This window comes from Onychostruthus taczanowskii, unplaced genomic scaffold (assembly GCF_017590055.1).
Source record: "Onychostruthus taczanowskii isolate IOZ18803 unplaced genomic scaffold, ASM1759005v1 scaffold69, whole genome shotgun sequence".
NCBI classification, from domain to species: Eukaryota; Metazoa; Chordata; class Aves; order Passeriformes; family Passeridae; genus Onychostruthus; species Onychostruthus taczanowskii.
Genome location: NW_024504676.1, coordinates 4,214,759 through 4,231,057, shown reverse-complemented (window position 1 = coordinate 4,231,057; position 16,299 = coordinate 4,214,759). Strand labels below are relative to the sequence as shown.

Here is a 16,299-nt window from a genome sequence, read left to right as displayed (position 1 = left end):
GTTATCCATTCTTGTGCATTGTAGGGCTTCACAGTTCTGCAGCTGACAGTCCCATCTGTTTCTCTTCATCTCCAAGCCTTGCTCTCATCCTCTTTTTATGTGTCTTCACCTAACAAGGTCATTCATTCCTCTTCTCTGTGCGTACCACTGTAGCAAGAGCTCATGTTAATTAGGTATGTAGGGCACAGGGAGTTATTCCCAGGTGCTACGTCTGCCATATGGTTTTGAAACTTTTTCATTGCTTTTTGCAATGAAAAGTGGAGCTTTACTTCTCCCCTCAGGCCTGCCTTAAGGTAGAAAAGTTGACTTGTTTGTGGGTGTGAACCTTTCAGAATCTTGTCAGACGTAATTCACCAGAATTTTTTTTTTTAATTAAAGCAATCAAATGCTTTTTCTGGGCCTCTGAAAGAAGGAATGTTCACTGATGAAATCACAAGGGAAAGAGAAAATGAAAGCTTCCTTCCCCAACAGTTGTTTCTGAGTTGTGTTTTTAAAAAAAAGAAAAAAAGATGTCTCTTCATTCCACATTGTATCCATCTCTCAGCCACTATGCTTTTAGAAATTGATCCTTTGCAGTATTTTTTCGCTCTTTAATCTTGCTTTTGACTCTCTGGATTTGCCTTTCTTACATGCATATCATAATGTTAATATTTAACTTGCTTTGCTTTACAGTTAGTGTTTAAAGGACTTTCTTTCATTGATTACACAGCTGTACTGGTGACTGCTCCATGTGTTGGATGACTTGTGTAGGTAGTGCAAAGTGATAGTGTTTTGAAAGTGTTATTGCAATTTAATGTTTGCATATGGAACAACCTAGGAGACAGAAATGCCTGACTGTTTTAATTTTAGCAGTGTATTAGGATAATTTGTCAGCATTTAACTATCTGAATTTGTTCAAATAATTACAAAAAGCAAGCTTCTGTCATACAAGCACAGCAAAAGAATTTGTTTTCTAACTTCCCCAGATGTTAACAAAATTTAGATGTACACAGATCCCACATATACTGAGTATAATGCCCTTTTCATTCTTCCTTTAAGCCAACAATTTCCTGAGCCAACCAAAGATCTTTTGAGAGGATTAATGCTATAAGTGCTGTTTAATTAAAGATTGAAAAAGTATATAAGTACATGCCTGTTACAGGTAAATAGTATTGCATTTTGGAATTTCCAGTTAATTTAAAGGAGGTAAAAATTTGGTGGCCATAATTTTGTCCTTTGATTTGCAATCCAAGTGTTACTGTTTGATTTAAGTAACAGCTCTTTTGGAAATAATTTTAAGTAAGTTCATGCATATTTCTTTTTGGTTTAAAATTTAGTCTTAATCTCAGCAAATTTTATCAGAAGCAAGATATGTGTGTTCAGCAGAAACTAAATAGATTAGAATATGCAAATATTTTTAGAATTACGGCAAAGATATGGAAGATGTTCTGCTGTTTTTTCATGATGAAAAGTGCCCAGGCTTTTCTTTAAAACCGAACACTTTCACATGAATATGCATTAGTTTAACTAAATATCAAGAGATTTAAAATTCATGTTCTCAAACATTTATTTAACTGCCCTGATGAAGATAGTTGCTTAAAAGGGCATAAACCTCCACTCTCGTTGGTTAAAAGATAGCTTATGACTTCATAGCCTGTCTTCAATTCAAGTCATGCCAAAAATTGAGGAATTATATGATATCTAGATTATTTTAAGGCATGTTAAAAATATATTAATCTTCTGAGATTTGCATTTTTTATGAGAGATTAATACTCATTTGCATGAATTTGTCGTCATTCTGTCTTTTCAAAAAACAAAGTCTGAAAGTCTTACATTAGTTCTGTTGGTGTACACGGTCAATTGAGAGGAGAAAGATCCCTCTGCCAAGTATGAAAAATTAACTAAAAAGCCAGCAGCAGTGTTCTTTGTTCTTCACTTAACTTGGTCCCAATAGATGGAAAAGAGTATATAGTTCATATCTTTATGGGACACTGGGGGTTTGGAAAATTTACTGCTCTGCCATAGATTTTCCTTTAGGATAGTTAACTTCTCTAGTTACAATCCTCCCTGCCAAGGATGGAATTTATGATTTCTTTCATATGAAACTGTCTGCTGTATTGGGCTTGATAACTTAAATTTATGACCATGCTTCTACAACTACTGCATGCCAAAAAGACTATTCCTGAGCTGTGTTTCTTTTATTTTATAGAAGGTGTTTGGTGTTTAGCTCCTCCTTTTGCCAATACCTTTGATGGTGTTTCTTTAGGCAGCCAAACCACTCATTTATTATAGCAGTGGAAATTGTAGGCCTGGTGTGATTGTCAGCTAAGGAACCTGAACATTCTTCTGAGGCTACTTGGAAGTGCAAATACTTTTCTGTGTCTTGTTCTCAGCATCTTGTGAAGCAAAGGGAATTCAAATAGAGGTTAGCTTTTACAGGGTACAGTCTCCCACTGTAGTTCATTTATTTCATTGTCTGACGTTCTGGTTCCTTGCAGACAGCTCTGCTTCTGTGTGACCTCCTATTTTTGGAGAGACAACAGAAGCATTTCATTCCAAATGCAGTTGCTGGGTCAGTTTTACATCCTCAGAGTCCTGCAGCCTGCAAATTTTGTGCTCTGCCTGACTTAAGTCACTTGGGAGCAGATCTTCATCTTCACTCGTGTCCTTGTCCTATCCTTGGTGCCTTCTGCTGCTTGCACCCAAATGCTCCCTTCATTTCTTCTTTGCTACCAAGTGTATCCTTGCCCCTGCGTGGGGCTCAACCAGGGCATCTTAGCAACCCTCTGGAAACAGGGCATGAGCACCTGCCTGGCTGAGGTGGAGGCTTGGAGGAAGAACTGCACTGCTGCTTTCCTGACACAGGGTGAGGAGAAGATGTTCCTGCTGGCTTTTGTGTTTCTTAAATCTGCTGGATGACATTGCTATTGACCTTGTGTTGTGTTGGGATGATTTAAATTCAGGAATGGTTGAAGAGAGATACAAGAAGCAACTGGAAGAACTAGGAGTGGTATTTAATTGCATTAAGATCATCTGACCTTTTAGAAGTGGATGGAAAAGAAATGTGATTTTTTAATATGTACCTTTTTTAATGAAGGAGGTGTAGAAGAATTAAGAACATCAAAGTAGATGAGTTTGCACTCAAAATTTATTTTCATACTGGAGTGGATCAAACTTCATCTCCTGTACACTGAATTAAGACTAACTAAATCTGACCAGGCTCCAAATCTAATATAACAGTTTTCATTGCTAATCTGTGTAGCACTGTGTAAATAGAGCTGATTTGTGTACTTGGAGCAAGAAGAAAGTCTGTAAAGTTTTTGTGATGTGAGTAAAAGAAATCCCAACAAACCCATCTGACACACAACAGAAGTAGCATAGTTTTTTATTTTTTGTTATTTACAGCTGAAGCTGAGCAGCAGATATATTGGTGGATCTGAACTTTGTTCAGCCTCACATCCAAAGATAAATAGCCCCACTTTTTCAGATGCAGTGCTTATTATGTCAGTTCTTAGAAGAATAGAGCACAGTATTTTATTTGGAGTAATGGATCTGAAAATGCTTCAACCTCAATTGAGTGTTACTTAAACATTTCAGGAAATGGGCCCTTAAACTAGCAGTTTTATCTTCAGAGATTTTATTTTTAGGGTGAACCTGCTGGTTCTTGAAACAAGCCTGTAGGGATAAACAAACATTAGTTTTCATCATGTTGAGAAGGATTTTTAAGCAGAAACACTCTGTCTTGTCTCAGATACTGAGACAGAAACTAAGCCAGATTATTGGGTGAACTGGAGCAGAATGTAAGTTTTTATGTATGGTCTAGGAAGCACTAATACTTTCGCTGTTTCTTGATGATACATTGCCTTATAGGAATCTATTAGGACCTGTGTTTCTTCTATGAAGGATGGGCATTAAGCTTCTGTAATGTCAGTGCAGTGGTTTGGCCCCGACTGAGGAAAGAATCACATTGACTTTTCAACAACAACACATTTTCCTTTAGAAACAGTCATGCTGCTGAACAGCAATGTGTTACTGAAGGCACACAAACAGATATGCAAACCTTCTGCCTCAATCTAGTTATGTCCTCATTATCTAAGAAATACTTTTTGACTTAAAAATCAAGGTCTTATTTTCTTTAAGGAGATTTTTGTATGTCCCTCCCATATCCATCAGTTTGAGTTAAAATCTGAAATATATAGATAAATGTTCACACCTTTCTGCCTTGTGTGTGATTAATTCTATTAATAGATCAATATCTAACTGTAACTTTGTGGGGTCTTTTTTTGGTAAAGAACCACCATTTTGGTTATATTGAGAAATACAGCATGCATTGTATTACTTTCAGCTGTACTTGACATTCCTGTGGATAATTTGCCAGTGTCCCACTGTGTAAACTCTCAGGTGGGTCTCCCTATAAAACCTCTGTGAAGTTGAAAATAAGGGGCACTACTAAAAGGTGAAGCTCTGTATGTAGACATATGTATTTTTTATGTTTTCTTCTGTAGCCACAGTAATGCACCAGAAGGTTTTGATTCTCATTATTTCTTGAGAGAGGGATGCTCCTGAAAAACTTGACATTGTCTACTGTGTCTCCTGAGATCTGTATATTAGGAATAACTTTCTGTCTCTCTGCAGTTTTGTCCAGCAAGATATTATTGTTTCCAAATTACTTTGGGAATGCTGAACAAGATGCTCTTTTGAAGGGCCCAGGGTAAGGATAGAAATGTCAGGTTCTGCTTGTTTTCATTGGGCTTGTGCATCATGGCAGAAGGTACAAGGTCAGTGGGTTTGTGTAAAGTTGGTGTGGAAGTGCTGAAAAGTGTCATCTATCAAGTCAGTAATGAAGTATTGTGAAGAAATCAGTGAGAATAATTTTATAAAACTTACTGAAAGCAATACACCCAGAAAAACTACTATGTTGGAAACTTATTACTATTAAAATAGTAAAAATGTTCTTACTGAATTTTAAAACTGACAGAGCAAGGTTCAGGCAGCAACAGAGAGATTACTAGAGAAATATGATGCTTGCTTATAGATTTTTCATTTCTAGGCTGCTACTTGGATATTTTAACAGATAACTGATTGATGTCTCTCCTCAAACTGTGTTTATTTGTTCTTTTACATGAAATAATCTAAAGACTTAATGATTATTTTTGAATAATATACCCCATAGACAGGCTTATAGTGTGCTCTCGACTCCTCTCAGATGCATAGATCTTCAGAGTAAAAATTATCTCAATGTTAGTTCATACTTTTGATTCACTAGAACATACATAGTAGCTGTCTTTTTCCTGGATAACCTATTTGCTTTTGAAAGAACTTGTGGGATTTGTGTTAATAAAAACTGAATTCTTTAATGTGCAAGCAAGGGATATAGTGCTATCAACATTACCACCTTTTAAAGTTGGAAGCATATAAATTGTAAATATGGTGTTAATGAGTGGAGAGAGGAGATGAGTAAAAAGGTTCTTAAGTGATCCTGATGGAACCAGTGTGGTGAAATCTTAATTGTTCAGTCTGATGTTGACCTTTTTTACTGCACTGTGTGATGCTGTATATATATACACATACACACACACACACATAAATAACATTATGCTGTTAATGACTCTGCTAGGGTTTTCATAAATTTGTGCATGCTTTCAAAAGTATTTTAAAGGCTAATATATAAAGATGGTTAAATTGCAGGGCATCTCTGCCTTTTGCAAGCTGCAAATTTTAGGAACTGAGAGATTGAGAACTCAAAATCTGTATAAAATCTTATTTCTTTTTTCAAATTTTTTCCTTTTGTGTTTTTATTTAGTACCATTGAAGGCATCTTTTATCAAAATTGTTAGTTTCATAACTAAATAATTCAGTAGCTTATAGGATATTCAGAGTTTTTGCATTTGTTTTTTAGAAATTACCTTCTAAAGAGCAGAGAAGGCCAAAAAATTCCCACTTTTTAAACCTTTTTTAAAAAATGTCTCCAGATTGTATTGTTTCTTGACATTTTGTCTCACTTAAAAGGAAGTAATTTAAGAAAAACCTTAAATGACAAGTGTCAAGGTAGCTAAAATTAAACATTAAATCTAAGGGAGTTTGACTTACAGGTTAGATATAAAGCCCCTCTGAAAATCTTGTTTTGAAGATGGGTATCTTCCCATTCACAAGTGTCCTGATGTACACAGAGCAGTGGGGAAACGGACTGGTACTTTTTTGGAAGGTGTGTATTGAGAATATTTTTAGGAGTACTCCTGTGAAAATTATTTTGGAGCTATTTCTGTCTTATTGTTTTGCACCAGAAACTGGAACTCTGGAGCTCTAGAATACAGCCTTTTGTGTGACTTCTCTTACTTTTATTAAGAGATACAGCTCCTGTAAAGGGGGAAGATGGGCCCTGTCCAGCTGAGTCTAAAACTTGCCATGTACAGGCACTGTTGATAGTTACAGAGATACAATTCCTGGGAGGTTCACATTTCTATAACTATGTCTATTTTAACTGAAGAAAACTGAAAAGAAAATGTGTGGTATGGATTTTCAAGCTGGGTAGTATTTTTGTTCTTTGACTGAATCTCTCAAATTTGGTACAGTGGAAGATAAACTCAATTTTCCATAGCAGAAGAAAATGATCTTTCATTCTGATTAGAGACCTGTTGCTTCTAATCAGAGTTTTGTTCATGTGAGAACTGGGGAGAAAATAAAAAGTGTTAGAAAAGAGCGTTAAAATGCAATGTATGCTCAGTAGTGGTTTCCTTTTCACTGTAAAGTTTTTTGGTTGAAGAGTGATTGAGGACTAGTAAAGCAAAACACCTGAAGATTAAAAAGTTTAACTTCATAAATAAATCCTAGTCTAAGAATTAAATAGGAAGCTATCTCTTCCTAGAATGTAAATTTTTGTTGCAAAAGATATACTAGAGACTGGTTTCTTTATATTCTCAGTGAAAATAGCATTATCCATGAAGATAAATACCTTCTTCAGAGGGACTAAAGATTGTGGATTTTGCCTTAACATATTCCAGGGCCATGCCATTTTTCATGTTTTGGAAGAAAAGCATCTAAGAAAAGGAACACCAGACATAAATCCTGAGAACCTTTCATCTGGTTCCTTTATTTATTCATTGAATAAGCAGTAAAGTGCAATACTCTGTAGATGTAGCCACATTAGGGTTGTTCATAGGTACACATCTTCAGCAGGACTGACTTTTCAGCAACTCCGTAATATGTATGTTTTGGCTTCTCCTTTACTTTGAAGAAGGAAGTGTTTGTTTTAACCCAGAGTCTTTGTAACCAGGAGTATCTGTCGCTCAAATAATAGTTCTTCTCTGAATACCAGGAAGTGCCCATTTTGACAAAGGCATGGCAATTTAAGCGAGCCAGTGTCAAAACATGTGTTTGCAAGGTGGACATGCAGGTGACACTGGCCTTTTGTTACTATTCCTGATGATCCATGCAGATCTGTCATTTCTAAATGTTGCATTGGTGCTTCAGTAGAGGCTGGCATCAATAATCCAGCTACTTAATCTGTGCTGACCTTGTTTCAGGCTAGCACCACAGAAAAAGCATGACTTGCTCTGCAAATGGTCACAAACATCCCAGGAAATATGTAGTGCAAGGCAGAGAAGCTGAGTTTTCAGTGTTTTTCATTCTCCTAACTGCTGAGGCAGCTTGGTAAAAGAAGAAAGGTAGTAAGTTAGGAGCTAATGGATGAGGAATTAGTCTGGATAGCAGTATAAAAGCAGAAGTGAACTGGCACAGAGGCAGTAGAAAGAGGGATAAATTAGAAAGAGAGGATGAAAAATAGCAATAAATATGAGTTGAAAGGTATAGAGTGAAATGAGGGTGAAAAAAAGGAAAGCTGGCTGTGGTGAGCTTCTTGCCCCTTTCTTTTCCTCTTTGAGAACCTGAAAATTTATCTAGAATTCTGCTATCCCAGACACATTGACATCCCTTGTGGTGTTTGTTGTGATGGCAAATTTTGCTTTTTTGTTTATTTATTTATTTTAACCAGTGCATATCAAATATTTGGAGTCAAGTACTGCCCCAGCTAGGAGATAATATATTATAGAGTTCCTGGTAAGCATTAGTTTGAGTCAATCAAGTGTGTTGTGATAGAGGTGCTGCAGTTTTACACAGGAACCTTTCCACTTATGATGCACATGGTAGGTTACTACAGAGATAATAGGATAATATGGCATATATTGGAGTTCTTACCTTCTTTCTTTTACTGAAAGAAAAGGAATCAAGTAAAGGGGAAATTACTACATGGGTTATTCTCATGTTAGGGCAAAAGAAAACCCATGGGAAATAGATGTGGTTTGCTGTTGCACCTCTTCCTGACTCTTCACAGCAACTTTGTGTCTGGTTGAAAAAGATAAAGCTTGATTTTTATAGGCATTGAGCATAGAGTTGCAACTGAAGTAAATGAGAGCTTATTGTTTTGACCAATGTGCTTGGAATTTTTGTTGTCCTTAGCAAAGAAAAATAAAAACCAAGTTCATATGTTTCAAATAGGCTCTCTAAGATTAATGGATAGCAGTGACAATTTGGGGGCTAATACTTCTTTTTTTCCCAACTGAAGCTTGTAGCTAGTCTCATAACTGTAGATGTGATTTCAAGATGAACTTGTTCATTTTTTTCTGTTACATACTGTGGGGATAAATGCCTAAAGACAGAAAAAGGGAAATAAATCCTCTGTGCGTGGTCAGGATGAGTGCTCATTAAATGTGATATATGCCTTAACAGGTTTAAAATAATGATATACCTTTAATAGAAAAGGGTATAATAATTGGTTTCACTTGCATTTCTATTTTTAAAGCTTGTTCCTAAGTATTTTGAGCACTCTTTAATTGTGTTGGGAATTTTAGCAAGTGAAATTAAGATTTCTCATCTAAAGTCATACGTTCAGGAACAAAGCTGTGTGCCAGGATGTCTTGGCTGGTAATTATTGTTTTCTGCTCTGGAACATCTTGTTGCCATATTCTATATGAGTGTAGTCTCCTGTCATTACTGGAATGGGACAATTTGTTAAAATCTGTCCTTAAATTTTAAATATACAAAACTATGTCTCTTTGCATATGTTTCTAGTGGGGCAACTTAAAATTTTTGTATGTCTTAAAAAGGGATGGGCAGGTCCCAAAGGTCTAACTTATCCTGTTTGAAAAGGATCATTATTCCAATGCATGTGTGTGTGAGGGAGAGTGCAAGAGCTCTTCATGTTTCCATGTGCTCACGTATTTTCCTGTGCGTTTGCTTATGTAGATAAACCCATGCCTGGTGTGGCTTCGTTTGACATAAATACAAAAGAAAATTTTTTCTAAACCTGCTAGCACTAAGAAACAATTTACCAATATATGAATAAGCAAGCCACAGCAAAAGAGAGATGATGATCCTGGCAATGCTGAATGTTTTAATTGCATTTAGAATAGTACCAAATGAGTGAACAAATCTTTTTCAAACTGAGCAATACAAAATTTTTCTGTTTCTTGATGTGTAATAGTGAGCTGGAATTTCAGCACTGATGCAATCAGGATAGTGGCTGATGGAAATTTCTTAATAAGAAAGAAGATGATTTGAAGGAAATGTTTCCTTCCACATCCTGTCATAAGCAGAGAAATTACTGCAAGAATGAGACCAGTTGTGGGAGATGGCTTTGATAGACCTTTCAAAAGAGATGGCCAAAGATGCAGGTTAAAAATGCAGAAGAGACAGGGGAATGAGACTTCTCGTTTTTGTGTGACACCTGGGTGGCCTCTATCACTGGCAGTAGTTTGCCATCTTCTGGTCCTCTGACATGTGGCAGCCAGCAGCTTTGTGTCTGATTTGCTGTCAGAAATGCAGACAGTGTCTCTGCACTGAGAGGATACTATGAGCTAAATTTACAGCATAGCAGCTCTTCCACCCCAGTTCCCCTTGCAGGGTTTTGGGTCCAGGTAGTACTCTATCCTCACTTTGTGTCAGGGGAGATAGGTCATTCCGTGTTCAAAGTGTCCATGCAAAAAATAATACCAAGAAGCCAGTGATGGGGAAAAGCCATGTGCAGAATTACTTAGCAGTGAACTTTCCTTGACAATTTCAGTTTTAGAAGATTAGCTAAGCCCCTTATCTAGAAGAACTTTCCTGATGACATAAGGCTCATATTGGAGGACACAGCTGTGTACAGCCTAGGGGATGACTTCAGTTCCTGTGCTTTGGCATATGGATTTCAGACTGTAGAAGTAATAAAACAGTGCCTTCATGTGTCCTTGCAGATTTGTCCATCATAGAACATTAATTCACAGAATCACACAAATCACAGAATGAAAAAGGGGCCACTGGAGGCCATCTGGTCCAAGTTCCCTGTGCCAGGGACCATATTACTGAGGATGGTGCCCTGATACCATTTGAATATCTCCAGGGAAGGAGACTCCACAGCCTCTCTGGGCAATCTGTTCTAGTGCTTGGTCACCCACATAGTAAAGTGTTTCCTCATATTCAGGTGGAAGTTTCTGTGCATCAGTTTCTGCCCATTGCCTCTCGTCCTATTGCTTGGCACCACCTCCTGACACCCTCCCTTCAGATATTTATGTGCAACGCTTTAGAAAAAAAATAGCCTAAAAATGCAAACATGAAATTGTAAAGTGGTTTAGGAAATTAGTTGTCAACAAGACAATATTTTTGATACTGTGTTCAACATCTAAACATGGTAAAACTGCTCTTTAGAAATTTCTGCAATGTAATTTCATAACTGCTTCTTAGAAAAGTTCATTCCTTATCTATGTTTTTAATTTGTAGGTACATCGAAACCTTGAAAGAACACAAGCCAAAAATTGTCTGGGATGAACAAATTGCTGAACACTACTTTGAATACAAAAAGTGAGTTGCATTTATTAACTTACCATTCTGCAAATATTTTTGGGCATGGGCTAATGACTGTAGTATGCAACTGAATTCAGCAAATGGAAATTCTGCTGATTGTATCTGTGTGTCAACACCGAACTGCAGCATAAAAGAGTGTTTTGGGCGAGAGGAGAAAATCAGAGAAGGATTCATGAAATTACATAAACCAGAACAATCTTTAGAAGAGAAGACTGATGAGTCATATCTTTAGAAATTATCCATCGAAGTTATCTATTGAGTGTCAGTTAATCAGAGGCTCTGAGATGAGTACTGGGAGCTGTCTGGTGATTACCAATAACTCAACCAAAAATAGTTCTGAGAAAAAGATATGGTTCAAGAGCCTGGTTTCACAAGTCCTACTGCTGAGATTGTTTAAGTGACAAACTTCCACTAGATGGAATGGACTGTAGAGAAATGTAATAGAAGTAAAACTAACTGACTTCTAGATAAAGTTTTTGAAAGAACTAAGAGTGTTAAGGGTTATAGTGTTCTTTGTCCTCCCTTGTTCATTGTGAAAGGACAAGAGGATTCCTGATCTAGAAGAATCCATTTAAAACAGATTCAAATAAATAAACCCATCAACATCTTATTAATCCTCTGATAATTTTCTATTTTTATGCAAAAATACCAAAATATGCAAACTGATACAAACAAATCCTACTACTTCTGTAAAGCTGTGTCTTGTATATTACTCAATGCACTGTTAATGTGAAGACACACAACTGAAAGGAAGAGTAAAACACATTTTAGAAGCTTTTAATAAAAACAATCAAAACTTCTTTACTTCCAAAACAATCTGGTCTAAAATATTTTTCAATATTAAAAAAAGCCAACCAAAAACCAAAAATTAAAACTAAACTTACAAATCGCCTACCTTTGTATTTTTAGTTTAATTTTCAAGGTGTTTCTCAGCCTGTAATTTTCTTCTGACTTTTATTTATCAGGGAAAAAAAAATCTGTTGTTGAGCAGTGTTTAAATTTGGGGGTTTTTCATGTGTTTGGATGAAAGGACTGGGATCTGTATGCCTTCTTTTTTAATTATTTGGTATCCTGTTGCAAAATTACTTTTTACCAAGCAATTACAGTTTTTTGTGTTAACTAAAAAGGAATAAATCAGAAGCTCTGTTTTACTGATCTTTAATGTCCAATCCTGTTGGAGACACAATGAACGCTAGATGAAAACTTGCTCTCAAAAGTGTAACTCTGAGGACTCTGTTTCAATGGCATGCTTCTGGGATTCATGTCTGAATCACATTTCTTACATGGCAAAATGAACTTGTGGCAAAGGGATAGCTTGTCTGTAGTACTTCCTCTTTTTTCTTTGAAGCCAACCTTTGGAGGTTCTTGTCTGGGGCTTCCTGGAGGAATTTTGATGCATGAAGCCCACTCTTGTCTGAAAATCACTCTAAACTTCACTTGTGCTGTGCTTGGCAGTCAGCTGAGTGGTTCAGCTGGCTGCAGGGGAGGGTTATTTAGGGAACTCTTTTTCAGGTACCACTTTGTTTTGCAAAGGTTCAATCATTTTGGACAGGGATGGCAGCCAGGCCTGAAATATGTATGCTTCCCTGGTGAAGCCTCTCACCTGGAAATCCTGCACGTCTGCAACGGCTGAGAAATGAAATCATGAATCTTTAAGCAAAGCACACCTAATGATTTCATGTTGCAGGCAGAGACTGTCTATTACAAATAGTTGCAGAAAGCTGTGAGATTTTAGGAGCAATTCCTTCTTGATCTGTCCATGCACACTACTTTTTCTCCTGGCCTAAGTGGTAAAGTGGTGTTGTGAAACCCTTTGTAACTCATCCTTCTCATTACTAGGGATTTAAAATGCCACCTTGGTATTTGTGCCCAGTATAGCTTGCCCTGTCTGTATATTTTATACTACTGGCAGTTAATTTAGCCTGAAAGATAGTAATTCAGGGAATTGGAGAAAATATTTCACAGTTTGCATCAGAAAAACAAATGTCTTCATCTTTTTCAGATGCGTGTTTAGCAGGCACAACTGCCTGTTACAATCTGACAGTTTTGTCATCCAGTTGCAGCAAAATATCTCAGTGTTTACTATGATATGGTATCAAACCATCTCTGTTGTGAGATCTCTTCTTGGATCCTGTTTTCACTGTCAGCCTTTTCACAGTATCAGAGAATCTCAGAATTGTTAAGTTTGGAAGAGACAAACCTGGTTTTGAATTCTAGCCTTAGTTTAAAATCCTGGTATCTATCAAAGCTACTGTGACTATTTGGTTTTCTTGTTTTGCAGAAATAAGGGAGGAAAACATGCAGTCTTCTACCCAACACTGAAGGTAGGTGTCACTTTCTCAGGTCTGTAAGAGGACAGAGATGTTTACTTGACCCATTCCATTATTGAGACATTTCAGAAAATGTTGAACTGGGTTTAGGCTTTTGTGGAAGAAGTTTGCCCTCATGTAGATGTTACGTAAATTGTTATGATTCAAAGATTCAGCTGCTTGTGCAAGAAGGTTGGCTTTTTCTCTCACGCATAATGGGCTTTTGGGATCTCTGAAGATAAAGCATGTCTAGAGATAAGACACACCGGGACAAACTGGTGTTGTAGAGGATCTGTTCAAGTGCACAGCTCGTGTACTATCAGACATGTTGTTAGCAGATTCTCAGACAAGATACCAAAGAAATTTTCCTTCTCATCATGGTGGCTGGAAGCTTGGAGAACTTTAGCCTTCCTTTGCAACAGGGTCCTGATTCTCCCTGTCAGCCTGCATCACCATGTTATCTTCAGTTCTGTTTCTGTGGAACATACTTTAGTGTTTTGAAAACTTCTACACAATAGTCTGCAGTAGACCAGCATGCAGGACAAAATGGGTAATTACAGCCTTAGTTCCTAGGAAGTTATCTTTAGACTTTCTCAAATTAAACTGAAAAAAATTCAAAAATCCAGTGTGTTAAACCTCTGCTGGCATTTAGTATGGGAAGGGAATTGCTTCTGTAGTGAAACTACATTGTATTTACAGAGACCAGAGACTTTTTTTGTGGTTAAAGTAGTATGAAATGATCTAAGGCTCTGTTTTCCTGGATTGTTATCTTAAGTAAAAGGATATTTCCCCTCATTAATCCAATATGGGTGGAAGTACTATCACATATGGGGTATTAACTCCCCCATCTATGTTCTTGCTGGTGCTGCATGTCTGAGAGTGTTAGAAAGTTTCATTGTGAATGTATCAGAGAATAGATAGCTTGTGCTGTTATGCTGTTTTCTTCAGCCTCGGGGAAGGATTTTGTCAGTGCTAACCAGGTTAAGAAAACTCATTTCTGTGCATTTCTTTCATTATTTCCTCTCTAGCAGATCACCACTCAACTGTGGTGATTGGTGAATGCACAGAAATGGATTTTCTTTCCATTTTCAACATGCTTGTAATGAAATAATTTGAGATTTAGTTGCTGGTCAAGATGGTTTGGAAACACTGAATGTTATTACCTCATGAAAAAATTAGTTTCTTTCCCCTTTTAATGTTATACTCACTAACAAGTAGCTCAAAATTAGTTTGTTCATTAGTTTGTTAAACACAGTCATGAATGCCAGGCCCAGTGTATCTGTTAATGATGCTGTGATACCTTATTCCCAGGAAATGATTTTTAAGCACATCCCTAGTGTGAGTAGTTTAGTTTAAGCATTGCAGTGCTGTAGTTCAAAGTAAGAAAACCTGAGAGCAAAAGATGGAAAAATAATTATTTTTGTTTGAATTAAAAAAAAAAAAAAGGCAGAATGTGAATTGTGGCATTGCTTCCCTTGTTAACCAATGGCTAAACTAAATCTTCTGAATCAATGGCTGGAGCTCAAATAGAGATACTTTTAATTATTATCTCCAAGAATCTCTTTAAAATAGAATTTTTGTAATGTAAATTGTGACTCTGTCCTGGGAAAAGGCAAGGGTAGGCAGGAGATCTTGATGGTATTTGACAAGTCATTCTGATTGTCTTCAGTGATAAAGTTTTATTTTACCCCTGAGATATTTCTGGGAAGACTTAGAATTTCTGTACATTGTGAAATGATAGCCTAAATTAGAATAGTTCTTTGCATAGTTCATAAATCTGATTTATTTCTGTGGCATTTTGTCAATTTATCTGGTAGTCTTTTATTAGGTCATTGAATTAACTGGTACGATTAACTGTCTTTGACTGAATGATTGCTTGCTAACCAGAGAGTATTTGAAATACAGACGAGGTTTTTCAGTAGCTGGTTCAAGGGTAGATGTTTTTAAAAGGTCTGGTAATGGCATGAAGAGATGGCAGTATGGAGTCTCTGATATCTCTGACTGAGACCTGACTGCTTTATGTGTCTTTCTCTTAGTCCATCCAGTTGCGTTTGGAGCTTGCAAAGGAATTGGGCACTGGAATATCCATCTGGGAACTGGGACAAGGCCTGGACTATTTTTATGATCTGCTTTAAAATGAGAGATGATCTTAGAAAGAATTTATTTGCTTCACTGAGGCTCCACCTTCAATTAATCTGGGTATCCTGGAGAGGTGATTTTTAAAACATTTTTTGTAATTTATATCATATCTGTATTAAAATTGCATTTTTTTCTCCCCAATAAAGAATCCTTTTTGATTTGCCACACAGACGTGATTGTTGGCATCTGATAAAATTTTGACAAAAACCCACAGAAATTTCTCTTAAAGCACCTGAACTCCAAGTCATTGAAAACAGACCAACGTAGCTGGATGGAGTCAGAGTTGAAAATATTTTCTGAAATGTTTTCTAGAAGAAGTATAAAGTGGGAAAGTTGATGCCATCTGATCAGAGTTTAAGACGGAGACCTTTCAAAGAGCTACTGGTAATAACCAAAGTAAGAGAACAAATAAATCCATCATATTACACCCAGCAAATTTAAAATCTGCTGGACTCTCTGCATCTTGCTGTCTTCTGATATGGTAAGTGAACATAAAATGTCTGGAGGGGAGACCAATTTGAAGACTTTCCCTCAAGCTGGTAGAAAATCAAGCAAAGCTGTTGACAAGCTAAGCTGTTGGCTCTGTTTGTTTTGTCATGTTAGTAAATTCCTTAAGTAGTTCAAAGTCACAGTAATTTCAATTTATGACCTGTTTCTAAATCAGTTCTGGTACAAGAGGTGCTGTGTGATTTCTCTACTCTGCTTAGCCAGCTTGGTGGCTCAGTTATAGTATTTAGCCCTAGAGCATGATGCATTAGTGGCCAGTTTGTGGGAACTGTCACATTCAGCAACAAAGGCTCTAATGATAATCATGGATTCCATGGACATGATGGATCCCATGGCCCCAGCAGACAGAGCCCCAGCGGCTCTGACAACCCCTTGACGTTAAGCAGGGCCTGTGAATGTCATCAGCACCTTTGTGCATGAAGCTGTCATTCTTCAGCTGCACACATTGGTGCTTCTGTCTCTCTAATGTGGATTTTTAGGAGCGCAACAGCTGTAAAAACCCATCAGTTTAAAAACAAAGCCAAGAAAT

At 37.0% G+C, this 16,299-nt stretch overlaps 1 protein-coding gene across 3 annotated transcripts in view; it reads left to right on the top strand.

Annotated features, from left to right (window-relative positions):
• CHID1 (chitinase domain containing 1) overlaps positions 1 to 15,430 on the top strand; it is a 96,229-nt gene extending 80,799 nt beyond the window's left edge. The window contains exons 12-15 of one of the 3 annotated variants that reach the window (XM_041421135.1): positions 10,732 to 10,812; positions 11,260 to 11,261; positions 13,097 to 13,139; positions 15,161 to 15,421. In XM_041421135.1, coding sequence (XP_041277069.1) covers positions 10,732 to 10,812; positions 11,260 to 11,261; positions 13,097 to 13,137 — 124 coding nt within the window. In that variant the 3' untranslated portion in view covers positions 13,138 to 13,139; positions 15,161 to 15,421. Of the gene's footprint in view, positions 1 to 10,731; positions 10,813 to 11,259; positions 11,262 to 13,096; positions 13,140 to 15,160 lie in introns of all 3 variants that reach the window. The other 2 variants (XM_041421133.1, XM_041421134.1) reach the window with 2 other exon arrangements.
• The last annotated feature ends 869 nt before the right edge of the window (positions 15,431 to 16,299 follow it).